Source organism: Ictalurus punctatus, chromosome 14 (genome assembly GCF_001660625.3).
Source record: "Ictalurus punctatus breed USDA103 chromosome 14, Coco_2.0, whole genome shotgun sequence".
Taxonomy (NCBI): Eukaryota; Metazoa; Chordata; class Actinopteri; order Siluriformes; family Ictaluridae; genus Ictalurus; species Ictalurus punctatus.
The window spans coordinates 15,148,173-15,170,085 of record NC_030429.2 but is presented as its reverse complement, the minus strand read 5'-3'; the positions used below and the strand labels follow the sequence as shown (position 1 = coordinate 15,170,085).

General features: G+C 37.5%; 3 protein-coding genes across 7 annotated transcripts in view; all 3 read left to right on the top strand.

Moving 5' to 3' along the window:
- The window catches only part of ano5a (anoctamin 5a), a 38,568-nt gene extending 37,061 nt beyond the window's left edge, over nucleotides 1–1,507 (top strand). For all 5 annotated transcript variants that reach the window (XM_053685586.1, XM_047160129.2, XM_053685587.1 and 2 more), the window contains one exon: nucleotides 1–1,507. This exon is cut by the window's left edge and continues 674 nt beyond it. The gene's annotated coding sequence lies outside the window, so the exon portion shown is untranslated.
- A 351-nt stretch (nucleotides 1,508–1,858) lies between these two features.
- LOC108274566 (P2Y purinoceptor 6) lies at nucleotides 1,859–3,000 on the top strand. The gene is made up of 3 exons (XM_053685934.1): nucleotides 1,859–1,879; nucleotides 2,042–2,782; nucleotides 2,917–3,000. The coding sequence occupies exons 1-3, from the start codon at nucleotides 1,859–1,861 to the stop codon at nucleotides 2,998–3,000; spliced, it is 846 nt and encodes a 281-aa protein (XP_053541909.1).
- Nucleotides 3,001–3,296: 296 nt separating this feature from the next.
- On the top strand, nucleotides 3,297–12,495 carry slc17a6a (solute carrier family 17 member 6a). Its single transcript, XM_017484709.3, has 12 exons — nucleotides 3,297–4,402; nucleotides 5,665–5,920; nucleotides 6,352–6,470; nucleotides 7,755–7,869; nucleotides 8,713–8,800; nucleotides 8,902–8,988; nucleotides 9,111–9,253; nucleotides 9,433–9,582; nucleotides 10,358–10,490; nucleotides 10,596–10,706; nucleotides 10,850–10,977; nucleotides 11,076–12,495. Exons 1-12 carry the CDS (start codon nucleotides 4,317–4,319, stop codon nucleotides 11,427–11,429), a joined length of 1,770 nt encoding a protein of 589 aa, XP_017340198.1. The 5' UTR covers nucleotides 3,297–4,316; the 3' UTR covers nucleotides 11,430–12,495.
- The last annotated feature ends 9,418 nt before the right edge of the window (nucleotides 12,496–21,913 follow it).

The window sequence follows — 21,913 nt, the reverse complement described above, 5'->3', positions numbered from 1 at the left end:
TTCCTTCAAGAAAAATATTTCACTGTATCAATAGACAAGCCTTTAAAATCTTGCCTTCTTATACAATACATCTAAGGAACTCCGTGGACTATGGAGATGGAGATTTTGAGAGAAAATTTTGTTTATATTTATTCCATATTCAGCCTGTTTTACTGTCTCTGTATGTTTTATATTTTGTTATTTTGCCTTTGATATCACAGAAGAACTCTGTAGATTCAATTAACTATATATTAAAGCACTAAACGTCACATGGTGTTTTTACCATGCTGTTATGCAAATCAAATTAATATGCAACTTCACAAGACTGTCAAGAAAATGTAGTGCTCCTATACCGATAAGTGTCGATGCACCATACTTTTTCAAAGATAGCTTAGCTGCTGATAGTTGATGGAAAACGGCATATCCTATAAACCAAATCCTGAATAAATTCCAGCCAAAGCCCGCTATTCAAAATGGAAGTGTTAGTATAATGAAGAGTAAGCAACATTTAATGCATGACTGAAAGGGTAGACCGGCCATGCTAATGGCTTTTAATGTGCCTTTATTTATCTACACAGTTATTCCTGTGAAGGTAAATCCAGCTGTAGTCATGGGGACACTGTGACGGTCTTTGCTTTATTCCATTTTTTTTGTTATTGTTGTTTTATGGGTGAGGAAATTGTGAGGATTTTTTGCACATAGCACTTACTGAAGAAGGAATTTGAGTTTGACAGTGTGATTATTGTATTTACACACTACAGTATCAGTGTTGTTCTAATCAAGATGATATGTGGAAGAGATGAGGCCATGTGAATCACTGTAAATGCTTTGACAACCACAACCTGTCTTTTATTTTCAGATGTCTTTAAAGCATTATAGCACAATAAAAATAAAAACATTTGTGCTAAACCTTAAGATATTTTTATTATGTTTTGGAAAAAAGAGGCCTAGAATTACCAAAGGCAGATAATGATTTGCCAGTACACTTCCTTTTGCAAATACATATACAGACACAAATAATCAAGTGTCATGTTCTAATTTTGCTGTTTTTGAATTCTTGACTTGATTTCTGAAGATGTAACTATGTATATGGTGGTCTACATTTTAATTTTATTCTTAGCTCTTTCAGTTTGCATTTGAATTCGTTTAAAGAGCCGTCTGTGTTGGAGGTACATACAGTTTATCTAAGAACACAGAATACTAGAAGCCATAGACACTAGATTTTCTGTGTGGCAAAACATAAAGAAGCCATGCTTTTGTATCACTAAACAAGCTTTGCCTGTTAATTGTCTGATTTAAATGAATACTGTCAATCACAGAGTTCAAATTCAATCCTTTGTGTTATTTGATCAACTAATACCTTTTCTTGACTGACAGCTTGTGATTATTGCATGGCATCACATGTTGCATCATGTACTGCATAGACTATATAATGCTGGTTCAGAAGCTGTAATCAGATTGTTATTGGTTCTGCATAACTGAATGAATATCATTTTAAATAAAACACAAATTACATTTTTAAATACTTTTTCTTGTGTCAAAATGTGTTTTATTTCAAATATAACTTCCAACTGTTCAAACAAATTCAAACGTCTGCTTGAATTACATCATGTCTTCATTTATACGATTTTTCCAGAAATTAAAAGTAAGACATTTTACATTTGAGGCTTTCATCTACTGGTTATTTTTGATGGCACACTTTTGAGCACAACGCCATCATTAGATGCAGATGGCATAGCTGGGTTGATATTTGCCTTGGTTTATTTCCCTACTACCAAAGAATGCAGGAGTGGGAGGGAAGGTGGAAACATTTCTGTTCGTTCTTTCCTTTCATCACAGTGAGGCTGTGTGACACAACAGAAGGAGCCTGTTTTCTGAAATGGACAGCAACCACACTCTTGTAAGTAAATACAGCACCTCTTTGTTTCTTTTCTCTAAAACATGCATTGTACAAAGATGCTTCTTTACTCAGTGTAGACCTTTATTGTAGCCAGTGTTATAATCTTTTATAAAATTCAATTGATCTCATGCTTTTTGTTTCTCTGTTACTTTTCCTGTGCAGGCATATTATGAAGCTCTTTCGTGTGATCTAACAGCTCCTGGTCAAGGTGCAATGCGAATAGTCCAGCTCTTCTTGATGCCAGGTATTTTTTTGGCAGTGTTGGTGCTTGGTGTGCCCCTTAACATCATCTCCCTGTGGGTGTTGTCCCGCCGGTTGGCACGGAGTAACCGTAGTACCCTGTTCCTCCATAACCTAGCACTAGCTGACATTTCCTGGCTGATGGCCTTGCCGTTCCTCATCCAGTTCCACTTGTCTGGGATGGAATGGTCACTTGGCGCACCTTTTTGCAAACTTATCCGAATGCTCTACCATAACTACTTCTACCTGAGCATATTCTTTGTGACCTGTGTGAGTGTAGACCGCTACCTGGCCATTGTTCACCCTGTTCATTCACCTGTTCTCCTTACCCGCCAACGTGCCATTACGTTATGCATTACTGCTTGGGTGTTTGCCATAGTGATGAGCATCCCAGTGGCCCAGCTGACTTACGTCTCAAATTGTCCGAGTGACAACAAGACCGTGTGCTCGATGTACATCTTCATGGGTACTGTAAATCATAACTTGCTGTATTCCCTCTGCTGTACCTGTGTGGGATTCCTGATTCCATTTACAGTGCTGAGCTACTGTTACATACGAAGTGTGTGCCAGCTGCGCAGACGGGTTGACCCACGTCTCAGAGGACTGGCCTGTGAGCTTGGTGTAGCCATGGTCTTGTTTGGACTCTTTTACTTACCATATCATGTAAGTCGGAATATGGCTATCGTCATGCCATCACTAGCACCAGATAATCCATCAGCATGGGAGGTGGCTGACTTAGTATTTAGTCTAGATATGTGTGTGTGCAGTTTCACTTCCTGTACTAACCCTCTATTCAGCTGCTTTGTGGGGAAAACACGGAGGGAGCTATGGTCAACTCTCACCAAGCTGTGGAAGACGCACAGAGTGGAGCCAGAGCATAAGGAGGACAGGACAACTGAAGAGTCCATGATTACAGTTAATAAGGCAACAAGTTAGACTCTGTGCCACCAGACCATCCACTGCAACACTAAACCTGCTTACACTTAGCAAGTGTTCTCTTATCATTTCTATATAGGACATGGAAAGAGTGCATGAGATGCTACAAAATTAAAGACTGAATTGAAATAGAGCTACAATCCGGTGCTGCAGTGCCCACTTGTGGTCATTTGGATTCGATTAATCATGTCCCATTGTTCTTTCTTTCTGTCTCTCTTTTTTATATATATATATTTCTTTTTTCTTTGCTTGTGGACATTTAAGCTACAGTGCCTAAAAGACATTTCTTATATCTTGTTGCTGTGCGGCTGAAAGTGGACTCACAGAAACCTGAAATGATGTCCTAATCTTTATTCCATGCGAGGTGCATTAACACCCGTTCTACATTCACTAGCCAGCAACTTTTGGATATTATCCTGGGTTATCTTGATTTTTTTTTTTTACTGTGCTATGGTTTTTTCCCCCACTATTCTTTCAGGTTCATCAGTATCATTCCATATCACTGTTTCCTCTCAGGGAAGCTTGGAGACCCTTACCCTAGACCCTATTGGTGAAATCTCGTTTCCATTGTACTGCCTCCCTTACAGAGGTTTAAAATGACTTTTGACACATCACGAATCGAAATACATCACTAACATGAAAAAAAACAAACAAATTAATATAATAAGCCTAATAATACGAATCACTGAGAAATGTAATAATGATGGTGACTTAATGGTGATAGAGATGCATGTTTTCGATCTTACCGCGTACAGGGTTTTTGTTAACTGTGCGTCTTATATCTAGGTAAATGGGAGTGAAAGGGGCGCGAGCTCCGTGTGCGCGCAAACACACGGCTGAGAGAAAGCGCGCGCGCTCCCGCGCTCCTGTGCTCCGAAGGCGCGCGTGTCGGTTCGAGCGAGAGGGCAGTGCTGTGCTCCGTCTCCAGCGCACTAAATGATTGTCTTCCCACCACAATATGTCACGTCTCAGCTTTTAGCGTTTAAAGGGGGCAATGGAAAGGGTTACGCGCAGCCAGCATGGAGAAGCGGAGAGGATGCACTGAACTCGTGGGAAAGGGAAACTTGAACGTTTGTGTGTCTGAAAAAGATCATTAAGTGAGTGCATGTAGGTGTAGGCGTTTTTACAGCTCATCCTCACCTACAGTGGGATTACAAACCGAAATCCGATTAGACTTGATCAAGCAAATACATACATCCAGTTACACCGAATTCCAGGATTATGGAATTTCATTGTGTCTGATATAACGGTGTGTTTGGATATGGATTCGGTGAAAGAGCGAGTTTTAGCCCCCGGGAAGGCGGGACTGAAGAATCTAGCGGGGAAGACCCTGGCACAAATGCAAAGGTACAACTTCTACCTTCACAAAATGTTTTTTCTTCCTGTAATTATTCTGATTTTAGCCAATTGAAATTATGTGAATGTGAATCAGAAGAACACTCATGCCATCACTCATTATGCTCATCGAAATCCGTCATTTTCTTCTTCTTTTAAAAAAAAAAGAATGCATTATTCATTGATCATCGTATAGATTATTTTCGAATATTTTCGTTTATGAAATATGAACGCAAAATCATGCACATCATGTTAAATAATGATTTGGTCCTGACTACAATATATGTCACTGGAGATACATTTATTCCCTCGAGGATCTTCTGGTCGTGTCTTCTTTAAATAGTTAATGAAAGCTAGAGACGAGTTTAGAATTTATGACACGATTTATAAAAGCATTAACACACCCAAATCTATTGATTTTTGTTTCTCACTATAATGCTGGTTTAGGTGTAATTTCGTTGAAAGTCAGATTTTTTAAATTGTTATCCCGCATGCACATTGTTTTCATTCTTTTTTAGGAAGAAATAAAAATAACAAACAACACACCCTCACAAACTCTGGTCCATAGGCTATATCTTTTCAAACGAGCCTGCTTATTTCATTGTAGACATCCTGCTGCTTTTTTCTCGGTTTGGCATCTTCTCTTGTGTAACATTTTCACTTAAGTGAAATTTCACTGAATATTTACTCAGTGAGAATACTCACACACAAATAGGCTAAGTGATGCACTTAAGCATATAAGATAAACATCGTTTAAACTATAATTTTAGGAATTCGGTGCCGAAAAACACATTTGAATTATCCTAAAAAGAAGTGTTGCAGCGCTGTGAAAATATTTGCAAAGAATAGGTTATATATAGGCCTACACGAGCCCTAAACTGAATTCCTTCATTTATTCATTTCATTTTCATTTCAATTTCATATTAGCTACTAAAAATAACACATCATATGCTAATATCATCGCACATTTTCAGTTGTATCCTGTACAAAAAACTAATATAATAATAATAATAATAATAATAATAATTATTATTATTATTATTATTATTGTTGTTGTTGTTGTTGTTGTTGTTGTTCTTGTTGTTGTTGTAGATTATCATTATTTCATTATATAGCCTATTATAAGCATGAAAATGATTTCGGGGTAATACACACACACACACACACACATACACACACACACACACACACACACACACCCAGGTCTAGTAACCCCCGCGGCGTGTTGATTTTGTGGTAGGCTATACGAAAGTTTCTGAATGTCTCGTTTCCAGAGTGATTGAGAAGAAGCAGAAAACGGGTGAAGTGATCGAGCTGACGGAAGATGGCCGCCCCAAAGAGATCCGAGAGAGGAAAGCGCCGCTGCTTGACTGCGCGTGCTTCGGGCTGCCTCGCCGTTACATCATTGCCATCATGAGCGGCCTGGGCTTCTGCATTTCCTTCGGAATCCGCTGCAACCTCGGGGTTGCGATCGTGGGCATGGTCAACAACAGCACCGTACTCCAGGGGGGCAAGATCATCATCAAAGAGGTGCGTGTGCAGCGACGAGTCTCGCAGCCCCGCCCACATCCAATGCCCCGCCCCCTAATTTGCTCCACTGACTTACAGCGTGCTCTTGCATCTGATTGATGGATATGCGCTGGCACGTGACCAGAAAAGTGTAATGCACAAGTAAACTTGCATAGGCCTACGCATAAAACAACGCCTGAATCTGATTCTCTAAAATAATATCTATGGATATTATGAGACGAGACGAGTTGTTTTTTTTTTTTTTTTGCTGTGGAAACACCTCACTATTTTCTCTCCTTCTTCTTCTTCTTCATCATCTTATTATTATTATTATTATTATTATTATTATTATTATTATTATATAAATATTAGTAGTAATTTATTAGAAGGTAAATAACCAGTCTATACATATATTATTAATAGCTTTCCTATTCCTATACCTTTGCTTTAAGAAAGCGAAGTTTAATTGGGATCCGGAGACGGTGGGGATGATCCACGGCTCGTTCTTCTGGGGTTACATCGTAACACAGATCCCGGGAGGGTACATCTCCTCCAGATTGGCAGCAAACAGGTAACTGAACCCATGTAACCAAACTTTAAACACGGAGGAAACGGAGGACAAAAAATAGCTTACGCTTTTAAGGCTGTAGGCTACATAATAGCTTCAAAATACTAACTTAAATAATTTTCGCAGACCAAGTAATAATAACCAAGTAGTAATCAGTGATCATAAGATCATCTGCTCTTATGATTTAAAAATCCGTACAATAGGCCTACATTCTAAATAAATCATATTTCACGGATTGTAATCATTATTATGCTACTTTTAGGTGTACCTGAGATATGAAAATTGTATTGTTAGTCAGATTATTTTAAGTAACGGTTAACCGGTGGAGAGGCGACGGGGACTCGGTGCTGCGCGTGCCTGCTGCTGCGCGTTAATGAGGTCTCCCGGGAGAGTCGCGAGCTTCCTTTATTGTATTCCAGCACAGTAATGTACGGAATGCTACACGCTCACATGTACGTTAGGTGACTACACAAGACAAGACACACTAATAACGAACATGGAGAAATCTACACAGACTAAATAAACAAATAAAACAAAGTAAAGCAAAATGCAGTGCAAAGGAAAACAAAATATTGCAGTTTCAATAGGATATATATATATATATATATATATATATATATATATATATATATATATATATATATATATATATATATATACATATACATACATACATACATACATAAGATGCAGATTTATCTGAATCATTGAACTGATAAAGAATAACGGCTTAATGAATGAACTAGCCTAATTATGCTAATAGTGCGTCAGATTTGCGTCAAACTCCTATACTAGGCTACATATTTGTTATAGATTTATTATTTTACTGATTGTTATTTTATTTTCATTTTGTGGGTGATTTTAGAAAATATGTGGCTTGAAATCCTAGTTCACCTGAAATCAGTCGCTTATTAGACCTACATCAAACAATAACTATTTCCGTTTTCCTTTGAACTGGATCGAGATTTCATTTAGGGGATATATATATATATATATATATATATATATATATATATATATATATATATATATATATATATATATATATATATATATATATATATATATACATCCAAAGTCTTACAGGATGTGAACAGTATGTCTTACAGTAACCTGCAGCTGTGCGATGCGCGTGATCCAGGCTAAACTTACAATCACATTGTTTTGTGATAGCTACTCCTGGAAATTATCATTAGTATTGATTTAAATTTCGATTCTGCGAAGTGGCGCGTGTGCATACGAGGTAACCTCGTGCTAACTGATTCACTCGATTGCTCCAATTTGCAGGGTGTTCGGAGCCGCCATCCTGCTGACGTCAACACTCAACATGTTTATTCCGTCGGCGGCGCGCGTGCACTACGGCTGCGTTATATTTGTGAGGATATTACAGGGCCTGGTGGAGGTAAGCAATGCACACAGTGGTTTGTTAAGCACATACAAGTGGACACGCCCTCTCACTTTACACCAGATAATGCATGATATACAACTGCATATTTTAGTCTGTTAAAAAAAAAAGCCTATCATGAGCTTTTTGTTCTATTTGTATCTGTGGTCTCAAGCTCTACCCCCTAAAAACAGAGCAAACAGAGACACCATAAGCAGACAGGACAGGGAGAGAATGAATGACAGAACATAAGAAACCAAACAAAGCACCAGGGGTAAAAAGAGAGAGAGCAGTAACATCTGTCGGTCTTTCACCAACTATGAGAAGGTCATCTACCTGTACATCCTTTGTCATGTTCAGCGTAAATGAAAACAGTAGGGTGAGCATGCTTTGTGAATGAAAGCACACTAGAGGTTTCAGTGTAACCTCAGCCCTGTTGTGTTTCTGTGAGTGTATCGACCGATTAAAGCAAATTAAACATTATCCTACCAGGTCTCCTTGATAGCACAAGTAATTTATATCTATTAGTGACTGACTGTGTGCAAATTAGGAGGTAATGAAAATTTAATGAAAGTATTTAGTGTTTTTGTGGTCGAGCTGGCTTGAATTTGCACTGCCCACTCACATCATCGTGGTCAGTAGTTTTATTTGTTTCTATGCTTGCATCAATTGCTTGGGATCTAAATTTACAGTAAAGGACACATGTTATAAAGAAAACTGAAGATATGCTATTAGATCAACTTAATATCCATCATACATTATTCATTGAAAATAATTATTATTCAAATGAATAATAATTTGAATTATTATTCAAATCTTAATATTGATGTAAATTTGAAACCAGTGTTGATATGAATTCAGGGTGTGACCTATCCAGCATGCCATGGTATCTGGAGCAAGTGGGCTCCGCCGTTAGAGAGAAGTCGCTTGGCAACCACATCTTTTTGTGGTAAATATAAAATCACTCATTTTATGTGCACTGCCACATGACTTCAGGGTTATCTTATGCAGGGCGCTGAAATTGTCATTCTCTTTAAACCAACCCGCCAGGTTCCTATGCTGGTGCTGTGGTTGCCATGCCTCTGGCTGGAATTCTTGTGCAGTATTCAGGCTGGTCATCGGTGTTCTATATTTATGGTACATCCATTAATAATACACATGTAGTTCAAGCTTCAAGTAAAAATTAGTTCTAAATGCTACTGATGTAAGAATGTGCTAGTTTGCACCTGACTCCCAAAACCTTCTACCTCAATCTGTAGGGAGTTTTGGTATTGTCTGGTATGTCTTCTGGGTCCTGGTGGCTTATGAGAGTCCAGCAGAACACCCCACTATTACAGATGAAGAGCGGCTTTATATAGAGGAGAGCATTGGTGAAGGGACTAAACTGCTTGGGGCAACTGAAGTGAGTATACTGTTCCATAAGAACTCACCATTGTCTCTTGCAGAAAGAGGGCATTGTGAGGAATTCTGCAATTATATATCATGATGTAGAGGCACTGCAGCAATAATTCTGTCCAGATGGCCTTATTTGCAGAAATATGAATGCTGTAGCCTTTAATCTGACAAACTGTGTTTTTGCAGAAATTTAAGACACCCTGGAGGAAATTCTTCACTTCGATGCCTGTCTATGCAATAATTGTGGCCAACTTCTGCAGGAGCTGGACCTTCTACCTCCTGCTCATTAGCCAGCCGGCATACTTCGAGGAGGTGTTTGGTTTTGCGATCAGTAAAGTGAGTTGAGCTCCATCTCACTCCATAATGCTTGATTATGAAATATTTGTTTATTAATAAGAATGAATGTCAGCTGCACTAATTAAAATGTTTAACAGTAAGGGGTTGACATACGCATGGCCGTACTTGTTGGTTTGTGGAGAAGAAACTGTTGTTAAATTTGTAAAAGATTCACAGTCAGTCAGATGTCACACTGCTTGTATAATAGCCAGCTATTGACAGAATCACAGCCAAGAACTTTAGCTGGCATTATTTCACTGTATTTCCCATGTTACACATTTGGCTATTTGAGCTCAAAATGTCAAGCATAAATAAAAACAGACATAACAGATAGAGTGATTGATTTCTGGTGCCTAGACTGAGAATATGCTATAAATCTGCTTACTGAAAACATTGAAAAACTGGATTGATTACACAGGTCATAACTGGCTCTAAGTTATTGCTTAGCTCAAAGATTGGAGTAAAAAACTGATTTCTGGTGATTTGTACTCAAGGGGTTCTTCTACGTAAACAGTATCTGAATTAGGATATCTATCATATGTATGACTTCTGTTGACTGTAAATTTTGCTATATTATTTTAATTCAAGTAAACCATAAACATGACTTATGATGGAGAAAAAAAGAAATTGTCATTCACCAATATAACACCACAAGGGTTGACCTGCAGGTTTAGTCTGCTGAAGTATTATGAATGAGACTAATTAGTATGAATAAGTGGTTTGTAATGCATTCCTATTTACAATATTTCCTATTTTCCTTCATGTGTGTTCTTAGGTTGGCATGCTTTCTGCTCTGCCTCACTTGGTCATGACTATCATAGTGCCCATAGGAGGCCAACTTGCTGACTTTCTACGCAGCAATAACATCATGTCCACCACTAATGTCCGCAAGATAATGAATTGTGGAGGTAAGGTTAACAACTACTAGTCCTCAGACACTCATATGTTGTTATGTGTATTTGGAGAGGAGTCTGGACATCTTTCAGGTTAACATATACTTTGCACTGCCATAGGATTTGGGATGGAGGCAACACTGTTGTTGGTAGTTGGTTACTCCCACAGTAAAGGTGTAGCCATCTCATTTCTAGTACTAGCAGTGGGTTTCAGTGGCTTTGCCATATCAGGTAAGAGACTCTTCAAAACTGCTTACTATGTGACACTTAGTTCTCACTTTAGCCACAGATGCAGTCTATGTTGATTTCTATGTTGTTTCTATGTCTATGTTGATTTCATCTTTCTGTGCTCATTTATTGTCCTCTTTAATAAGGTTTTAATGTGAACCACCTGGACATTGCACCAAGGTATGCCAGCATACTGATGGGCATCTCCAATGGAGTCGGCACACTTTCTGGAATGGTCTGCCCTCTTATAGTGGGTGCCATGACCAAAAACAAGGTAAAGAAAAAAAATGCTTTTTAACCAGTCCATTACTTACCTTAAAGATGGTGTCCTTCAAAGCTATAAATGCTCTTCTTTCCTTATTTCTATCTTAGACGCGGGAAGAATGGCAAAACGTATTCCTGATTGCCTCCATGGTCCATTATGGTGGTGTGGTGTTCTACGGGATCTTTGCATCAGGTGAGCAGCAGCCATGGGCAGATCCAGAGGAAACCAGCGAGGAGAAATGCGGTTTCATTGATGAAGATGAGCTTGCTGAAGAGACCGGTGACATTACACTTAGTCATGTTCCATTCGGAGCCCAGGGAGCCTTTGGGGCTCCCCCGAAATCATACGGGGCCACAACTCAGCTGAATGGGGGATGGGCAGGAGGCTGGGAGAAAAGAGAGGAGTTCATCCAGGAGGGAGCTGTGCAGGTCTATCCTCAGCATGGAGATGGATACTCATAGGACACAGGGGCTGGTTACATGAAGGAAGAAGGTCATTACTGTTGTAAAACCCTAAAAGAATTGAAAGATTGTGGTGACTGGACTAAAATGTACCAGCATTTTATAAATGTATCTGCAGCACTGCTTCAGATAATAAAGCATGGTTTGTCCAGACAAATTCAGAAATGATTATGCAGGAGGTAGGGTAGATTAAACGCTGATTATATATAGAAATGCTTTATAAATTCAGTTAGAAATGTATTTATGTAATAAACCAATCATTTTAAATCCAATCTTAAAATGACATTAATGTTTCTTCAGTATCATAATAGCTTGAAGATTAGTACAAGTTCAAATATTTCTGAGTGGAACTTATTTAAGTTCCACTTTTACATGTTCAATTAGATATATATGTGATGTACTATATACTATTAAACATTTATAAGATTTAGAGATGGATATTTTAGTAGCTACACCTGCCCTATACAGTAGGTTACTGCAGGCGCACAATTACTAACAATAGCCCATCTATTGCATTATGTGTCTGCCTCCATCCCCATCCGTCAGGGGAAAAGGACCACTATAGGACTACTGTAGGTGGTGGACAAGTCTGCAGTGACACTGACATGGCAGTGACATCTTAGTGTTGCCTTTTTGATGAATGCTACAAAATAAATTTTACAGAATGTTAAGCAGTACAACCCCACACTCTAAAAGTCAACAGGATATCTGTATAGCACTATAAATGTTTTGCAGTAAAAGACGGGTTTATTTTATTTTAGGTTAATTCAGTTTGGTTAATTAATACATAACTGGTAGACCTGAATAGCACAGACTACTTGTTTCATGTTGAACTGATGAGCATTATAGCCATCTGAGGACTTTCAGTCTCAGGTTTACAGAGCACTTTTGATGTGAAACAATAGGTCTCCTAGTCTTATGTGATACACTTTTAACTAGTCTGCTTATTTAGCGCCTAATTTTAAGGGCAAAGGAAAAAGATTACGCCCGATATGTATCTAAAGTAAAACAGAATAAATGACATTTCAAAAGAAAATATAGTAGTATAGTATATAGCATATAAATTGCAAAAAAAAAAAATATATATATATATATATATATATATATATATATATATATATATATATATATATATATATATATATATATACTGATGTACCTTACTATATCAAAAGTATAATTTATTTCATAGAGCTTTTCATGTGAAGAGTTTGTCTCTGACAGCTCTGTTGTTTACATATTTGAAGTGCAATCTCATATCCATTGTGTCACAAAACTAATTCTACAGCACTCCATTTACTTTACATATGCACTACAACGGCAGTGTGTTGTAACAGCTCTGTATTGCCTCACCATTTCAGTTCAAACTTTACCTAATATTGAGCCAGTCTTTAGATACATGTTGCACCATGTATATTACAGACACAGTATGCCAATTTCATGAGAACTTTGAATGCACTGACAAGTATTTCTTAAAAACTGATTTCATTCCTTGTCTGTGTGTTTATATAGATCTGCTGTTTCAGTGAGACTGTTGTGATGTTGGGTTGGTAATCTGTATGCTGCTTGTTATACAAAGGCCATATTTTTTATAGACAGCACCATATTAAGGAGCTGTTCATTTATGAAGTGTATTGAGATGTCAAATGGCGCATGCTATACATGTTGTCTACCTTGAATGTGTGGAAAGCATCACCTCCTGTTGAAACTTCAACAGAATACATTTGTAGTTGTAGTGTTTTCAACTTCCATTCAAAGTTGGTGTGATTTGTTTCGATAGACTTTGTAACAATGATGGATGGGCTTCTCGTCTAGTATGTTAACTTGATATGCTACCAATCCCAGGCTCAAGATTTACATGTCAATACCTGAAATAGTTGATGAGAAAACTGAAAAAGATGCATTGCAATAAGTTTTTAAATAGCTGTCCTAATACAGTGTAATGTGATTCCTACTCCTGTCATATTAGTTGTTCTCAAAGTGATGTGATTAAGTTAAAAGTCATGTGGATGTGTAAAGGAATGGCTTAAATCTAGCTTGCTACCTTCAGGCGACACATGCTATAATATTATTCAACATTTCTTGCAGTTGGAACATGAGCCATGACTTCATTCTTCTCGAAAATGGACTGTCTAACTGGTCCATTGGGTAGCACGATGAAATAATCAACCAAAGCCCTATATACATATATGGAAAAGATGATATGTAAAAACATATATAAAACATTTATTCCGAGATATTCAGAATACTCAGTATATCACAGATAGATAATACAAATCTATACTCAGTTCCTTACTTACAAATAACATGTAAATGTTAAGACAAATCTTCTGTTGTGTCAAATAGTGATTTATTAATGTAAAAAAAAAAAAGTGTTATACGATACAGTATAATTGTTGTTTATCATTTTATTTAAAATGTGCCAAAATAACTCAAACAGCTATTACTTTTATTTCAAGGACCAAATACCATTACCTTTTCTAGCTATATGTTGAGATTCTTTACAAATTGTAATGTTTTGGATGACTTAGTCATTAAAATCTAATGATTGTGATTTGAATCCTGTGATTTCCCTCATTTTCAGCCTTCATACCGTATTATCTCTAAACTTCCCAAGTAGTATGGGTTCTGTTATTCCTGTTGTTCAGCACTGAGCCTTTATTTTTCTTCTTACCTCTCTTCTAAATGCCTCATCCATTATAACCCTTTTATAGACAGGGCAGAGTCAATGATTCCACCTTAACCACCACACTGGGGCTATTGACCCCTGTTCCCGCCAAAAAAAAAAGAACAGCAGCAAATTACCACTGGGAAATTAGATTTAAACTATTTGCAAATCAATATCCTTTAACCACTTTACATGAAAGTGCTGAGTGAAAAGTGCTTCTCATTTGTAAAGAGCACAGTGGGCTTCTGGTTTTGTCTATATATAAGAAGCTTTCTGAAAATAGCCATATGACAAAACAAATGTTTTTTATTTCACATTTCTGAAAAAGGAATGCTTATTACAGTCTGTTAGTATCATATAAACATCCCATGTCATCTAAAAATTTCCTGTGCCAGTTTGACTGCAAATTAAGGCAGTGAGCCAAGCTGGCACACACTAACGACCTAGACTGCACGTGTTGATGTGACAGACCATACAATCCTGTAACCAGCCAGCCTGAACATGTTTTCCCACAGCTAACCAACCACACCAGTCATGGCAATTGCCTTTCTGACATTTCCACCCAGCTGATCACACCATTGTGTGATCTTTCTCTAAATGAACTACTTCATGAGCTCTTTCTTTCCTTCTTTCTTTCTTTCTTTCAATATGAAATAACTTCTTCATATCAGAGTTGATTTAATGACAGAATGAACAGGGAGCTCTATTTTTTTGATTGCATGTGTGTGTTGTGTAACAGAGGAGTTGGAGCTGGGCTTTGAGGACAGGTGTTATGGGGGTATCCACGGATCTCTAGGGAACTGCACATTCTAATCAAGCTCCAGAATGACTATTTAACGACAAGAGCTCAGCAGGAGCTCAGTATTGCCTAAACATGATTATCCTTCTGAACAAACCACCCTTCTAATGAATGCACAGAGCTATATCTATGATTTTGAGAGTGCATTTTTGTAGAGGAATATTTTTTCCCTTATGCACAATAACCAAAGCTATCATAAAGCAACTCAAGTTTGTGTTCTGCAGTGCTGATTTAGATAGAACATATTCAAAAGCAATATCTCCAGATAGAGTTTTGTGTTTCAACATTATCACTATTTCAATATTATCAATGCAATGCAACACTATACATTTTTTGTGAATTCATATTGTCCCTGTACTGCATGTTTCTCCACTTCATGATAATGTTATATTTACATCTGCAATGGATTCTTATCATTGCACCGAGTCTCTTAACTTACTCCATTAATAGATGTTAAAGCTATTAATCCCTGGATTCATGTAAAACAGTGCTATTACTTAATAAATATATAGAAAGAATACATTAGAGAGTGTCTCTTCATGGTTCATTAACCACAGTACTCAGACAGCGAAATTAATATTTCATCACTTATTAACACCTTTCCTGAATGTGGGAACTACTTCCCCCTTCCCCATCTCGTACACACCATCCCAAAATAGTTGAGTTCCTGCTTGAACAGCAAGCTGCTGGACTCTGACACTGCAGTTCTCTCACTTGTTCTTTCTAAAGATATAAGCACCCATTCTGAAAAGGTTGTACTATGTGAACAGTAAATACCCCAAAAACATTTTCAACCTTTACACTGAAATATTAATGCAGTGTTAGAGGCATGACATCACAACATTTAGATGAAGGTGAAATCCTAGAGCAGTGCCGTGTGTGTAGTAAGAGCTTTGGTGAATGATTTTCTTTGAGGAATAGCTCATGAATTTGATTAGAGTCATTTGAAGTCATCTGGTGCTGCTGGGACTCAGGTGTAGCTAAAGACCTTCTGCATCTCTGTCTGACAGTGATCAAGGAGAGAGAGAGAGAGGGAGAGAGCGAGAGAGAAGACAGAAACAGCAAGAGGACGGGAGAGAGAGAGAGAGAGAGAGAGAGAGAGAGAGAGAGAGAGAGAGAGAGAGCTCAGCTTAGACACATGTTGAGAAGAGGGTACATGTCCCTTGGGAGAGGCTCTCCTATTCAGCTCGGACCCGTACCAGATGGGATCTGCTCTATGTATGCGTGTGTGAGTGAGCGAGAGAGGGAGGGGTGGGGCCTTACATTTAATGAATGCTACACCTCATACTCCACTCCCTTTGATGAAAAAACTGATTTGAAAGAGACTGCTGGGGGATGTCTAGAATGGAGGGAAGTCAAAATTAAATAAGATCATTGCAAAAACATCTGCTTTTAGAAGCATTTACTCATTCAAGCTTTACATTTTCTTATTCTACTGGCAGATAATTTAGCTTCTTTCTAGAAATAAATGATTACAATTAGAAAAATGATCTGCCAAAAGAACAAACATTAATATGAATATATTATTAATTAATATAATATATAGTAAAGGTATTCATATATTTGGTTTATTACAATCTTATAATAAGAGATGCCAAAATTAATTTGACTATATTCAAGATATTTTCACATGCTGTCATTTTTAATATGATGCTGGTACAGTCACCAAGAATGGATGGCATGTGCTGACAGCGAAATGGAAAAAAAAATTATTCAACTGATTCCTACATAGACATATTCCAACATAGAAATGCGGGATCATGTATAGTATATTGGTTAATAAAACATGTGAACTTGATATTGAGTTTTCTTAACAGGCAGTCACATAAACATAAAAGATAAACCAGTGTGCAGAAGCACACACACTCACACTCACTCACTCACTCTCACTCTCTCTCTCTCTCTCTCTCTCTCTCAGAAACACACAAGCATACACAACTGGGTGTGAGTGCTTGCAGAGCATGAACGTGAGAGACAAAGAAAGAGGAGGAGCCTGTGTGCAATACAACTGAATCAGATGAGTTGGGGATAAGATTGATAAAGAGATAACGAGAGCGCTATAAAGCGAGCAGGCACAAAAAAGAAAATTCTAAATGATTGACAGTAACCATAACCTTCATCATGTGAAATATATGACACAAATACTGTTACCCTCAGCAAAACCTCCTCCCTTCTTAAAATGACATCTTCCTTAGATCAGGTTATTTTCTTGGGATCTATCTCTTTTCAAGGATGAACCTGAAGGCACCGTTTCCCCAAAATTAACCCTTTCTGTAATGCCATAAAATAGTTGTTGTATTGTATGTTGTTGACCAGGTATAAATTAAATTATAGATTGTCTAGATTTTAAATTAATAATTTATGTGTGCATTATAATTGGTCACTTGACTAGAGACATTTACTTCTCTCATGTAATTAAGAATGAAGAAACCAGTAATCTGGGCTTTATAAGGGGATGTAATGCAAATATGTTATAATTAACATATAATTACTATATTTGGTACATTTAGTTTATATTAGTAAGACTGTACTGCCACATTTGTTTATGCTGACAATGTGAGCATTCACTTGCTCCTATCTATACAGATTGCACAAATGTAAACAATTATTACTTTAGGTATAAGAGAAAATTACACTAGGTGAAATTAAATTCTATAGTTTTATTATTTTTTACTTCAGTATTGTTAGCTTGTAAAATATATTAAAAAGTATTATACTCTATAGTTCCAAAAACGCTGGTGCTAGTGATAAATCTTTCTTCTTTACAACTGTGACCAAGTCAGTATTTTCACACATGATTTTTGAATAGACATACAGCAATTTGCACTGTAGGGCCAAGTAATGAGCAAAATTTAGTTGAGAAATATTTGGTATTAAATTAGTTAATTTAATCATTTCTCAACGACTTCTGTATGGGAGATGTTGCAATGTTTACATCATTTCTCCAACGCTTATGTATAGGAGAACCTCAAGCAAGATGTTTTTGCTCTGCAGGAATAGGTTTTCTGGATTGAAATGCTCTGGGTTCATGATCTCATAGCACAATGACAATACATCACCTACTTCTTTACAGTCTTGAACACTCAGGTCATTTTCGTTTACTGCTGCGGTGGAGAAATTGGCTGGCTCGGTGATGAAGTCTATGAGTAATGGTATTCAACAGGAGAGCTGCTTAATATGTCTTCTTCTCTACAAGCTACAGTGCTATGTGAAGAAACTGTAATAAAACAGTGCAAAACAGAAAGAGCGCAAAACTTGATACACCACAAGATAGATCACATAAGCAGTGGGTTAAAATGTTGTCACTTCAGTATTATATGGTAGAATTGTCACAATACATGTGAGTTCCCAATATTTCTACCTCAGACGAATCTCAGAATAACTTGACCACAGTGACATTGAGAGAGATCTCACTGAGATGTGACAAATTAACTTGCCCTTCCCTTTACACCCATTTCCTAACCCCTTTTTTTTTTAGTTCCTGCTGTCTTTCTGTCTGCCACGCCATCCAGTGGTGTGAAGCCGGGTAAATATATAGAAGAGTGTTGAAAAATGATAAGTCGGTACTAGACATGCAGTGCGGCTGCTAATTACAGTGAAGCCAAACAGATATGAGTCACAGATCTCACTGTTCTCACGATCTGCTACTGAGCTTCACAACCTCAAGCAGAAACTGTTACAATGCAATGTCAAAGACATTCTGCTATATAATATGTCCCACACCAAGCTATCTATTCCCATAAAAACACTAGACAGTAACTTATCTCTTCATAATTACCATGTTAAACATCTCCATCATAGCCCATAATAGTGATAATTTATATACAGTTCACTGTTTTTAATTTGTCATATTTAGAATTTCATATTTTCAATGACAATGACATGAGAAATGGTATTTTTCAGGAATGTCGCTTCTTTAAAAATCAGGCAATCGTTTTTTAAATCTTGCATCAATGTGCTTTGTGGTGTCATTATCTATACTGGTATTACATAACATTTTCCTTATCACACTGTCACATACTGTATACCGTCATACCGGGATTCAAATGTAACTTTAAGCTACTTCTTGTCCAGTGGAAATACTAATGAAAACGCTCCTCTTAATTAAATGAGGAGGAGATGACAGCTGCACATGGCAGTGTGTTTGTCTGTGGTTTAGTTGTTTGATTCTCTCATGGATAGATTGATAGATCCCACTCTCCTGCTGTTGGAAAACCACTGACCCTCGATTAGGCACTGCTATTGGTTTTTCATCACAGGCTTAACGAGGCATGGCCTTGTTGGTGTTTCCCCTCCTCTTTCTTACTAAGCATTGTGATTCAGTGAAGGGCCTTGAATTATAATTAGGCTTGTAGTGGGAGGGGATTTCATTACGGACTCTTCATCAGTCCACATGGTGTCAGATAATATGCATGGATATTTAATCATTTGCTGTCTTAATCCCTAAAAGATTTGGGGGTTTTAATATTAGGTGCCACTGCTCAAATAAAACAGTGCTCTGAAAAAGTATTTGCCCCATCCTGATTTCTTTGTTTTTGTGTATATCGCATACTAAATTGTTTCAGAAATTAAAACAAAATATAAAATATAACAAAGGCAACCTGAGTAAACACAAAGTACAGTTTTTAAATTATAGTTATTTATTAAAGTTTAAAAAAAAAAAAACGACAACATGTTATCCAATACCAACTGGGTTTGTGTGAAAATGCATTTGTACCCGTAGTTACTGATTCCCCAAATCTATGAAACTGCAATCATAATGGGGTTCAGCTGAACTAGACACAACCAGGCCTGATTACCGCAAACCCTGTTCAATCAAAACAACACTTAAATAGAATTTATTCAACAACATGAAGTTGGTTAAAAAGGTCTTACCCAGTAACACACTATGCCAAAATTTAAAGAAAGCCCAATAGTGCTGAGGAAGGTGATTGAAATACATCAGTCTAGGAAGAATTACAAAGCTATTTCAAAGGATCTGGGACTCCAAAGAACCGCAGTGAGAGATATTATCTCCAAATGGAAAGACTCAGCACAGTAGTGAACCTTCCCAGAAGTGGACGACCTTCCAAAATTCCTCCAAGAGCACAGTAACAACTCATCCAGCAAGTTACAAAAGAGCCAAGGACAGCATCATAGAACCTACAGGCCTCTCTTGCATCAATAAAGGTCACTGTGCATGACTCCACTATCAGAAAGACACTGGCGAAAATGACATCCATGGAAGAGTGGAAATGTTAAAATCACTGCTAAGCCAGAAGAACATTAAGGCTTGTTTGAATTTTGACAAAACACACCTTGATGATCCTCAAACCTTTTGATGGAATGTTGATGAGTCGAAAGTGAACTGTCTGGAAGACAGGGATCCCGTTACATCTAGCATAAAACCAAACACAGAATTCCACTAGAAGAACATCATACCTACGGTCAAGCATGGTGGTGGAAGTCTGATGGTGTGGGGATGCTTTGGTGCTTCAGAGCCTGGGAAACTTGTAGTAATCGAGGGAAACATGAATTCTGCTCTCTACCAGAAAATCCTAAAGGAGAATGTCCGGTCTTCAGTCTGTAAGTTGAAACTCAAGCACAGGACTGGATTATGCAGCAAGACAATGATCCAAAGCATAGGAGTAAATCCTAGTTATAGAAGTAAATGAAAGACTGATCTTGTTAACTGAAGCATTTGGTTGCAGTTATTGCTGCTAAAGATGGTACAACCAGATTTAAAGTTTAAGGGGGCAATTAGTTTTTCACATCGTGATAGGTGTTGGATAACTTTTTTGCTTCAGTAAAAAAAATAATAAATAAAACTGTATTGTATGTTTACTCAGGTTGCTTTTATGTTGTATTTTGTTTGAAGATCTAAAACTATTTAGTATGATATACACAAAAACAGAAGAAATCAGGAAAAATACTTTTTCACAGCATGGTATTATAAGCACTGTGGTAGATGAAAAAGACACTCTCTTTACAACCCACTAAACACTACAAGATTAATATAATTCTAAAATTCTACACAAAACTACATGGGCTAAGACCAACCAACCAGCTATCATAGTCCTGGAAGACCTCAAACACATGAAAATGAGAATGAAAATGTCTGAGCCCATGAATATGAAGGCTTCCAAAAAAGGGGGTTGCAAAAATTATGACTGCCAAAAAAAGTCCCTCATGTTTTCCTGCTGCAAGGACAGCATCTCATCAGCAATTTCATAGTTTATGCATACTAAATCAGTGTTTTCACTGGCCTTCTGCTGCTGTCTTGCTACATACCATTGCTGAGAATACACGTTTCCATGGTTTCCAGGACAAGAAAGGAAAAAAAATTCCATCTCATCTGCAAGAGTCTGAGATACAACAGCAACTAAAAATCAGGCATTCTACCTGTTATAAAAGAAACAGCAAGATTATTTTAACCACTGAATACTTAATTATATTGTTGTCATTTCCCTCAGTCTTTCTGAAATATTACAGCTAATGCAGGGATCCACATCATGACAGTAGTTCAGTGAGCATTAGTTCCACTCACCTGTCTGGGTTCCTCTCTAATAAAGTGTAATTATCTTACTCACAGTCACTGACCTGGTCTCTTGTACAAGAGGATTCATGAAAGCTAATTCATGTGAAGAACTCATTTGACAAAATTATTTAATATTGAAATCTCATAAAGGCTGGCTTTTCCATGAACTACTTTGTTCACGTTAGCAGCAAGCTGATCTGATTGTGGATGTCCTGACAGGATTAAGTGACCACATAAATTATTAATCACCAAATCCAAATGCTCACTCTCTCTCTCCTGTCCTAATGTGCGAAGCTGAGGAAATCTAACTAAATCACAGGTCAGTGTATCCTCAAGGGACCTATTTAGGAACTGTGCACATTCACCATTCAGGCTATCCTTTCCCTTTGAGATGGACGCAGATGCCTAATGCTAATCGTTTCCAAGGCAACAAGTGATGCCGCCATCTGTCGCAGCACTTAATCTTAATTAAGAAATGTGGAAGGAGTCAAATACTCTGA

Excerpts from the sequence above, each read along its gene's own strand:
- LOC108274566 (XM_053685934.1), top strand. The coding sequence starts at position 1,859 with ATGGACAGCAACCACACTCTT. Across the intron at positions 1,880-2,041 it reads TGGACAGCAACCACACTCTT|GCATATTATGAAGCTCTTTC; the intron begins GTAAGTAAATAC and ends TTTCCTGTGCAG. Across the intron at positions 2,783-2,916 it reads TCTTTTACTTACCATATCAT|CTGCTTTGTGGGGAAAACAC; the intron begins GTAAGTCGGAAT and ends CCCTCTATTCAG.
- slc17a6a (XM_017484709.3), top strand. The coding sequence starts at position 4,317 with ATGGATTCGGTGAAAGAGCGAGTTTTAGCCCCCGGGAAGGCGGGACTG. Across the intron at positions 6,471-7,754 it reads TCCAGATTGGCAGCAAACAG|GGTGTTCGGAGCCGCCATCC; the intron begins GTAACTGAACCC and ends TCCAATTTGCAG. Across the intron at positions 9,583-10,357 it reads TTGGTTTTGCGATCAGTAAA|GTTGGCATGCTTTCTGCTCT; the intron begins GTGAGTTGAGCT and ends GTGTGTTCTTAG.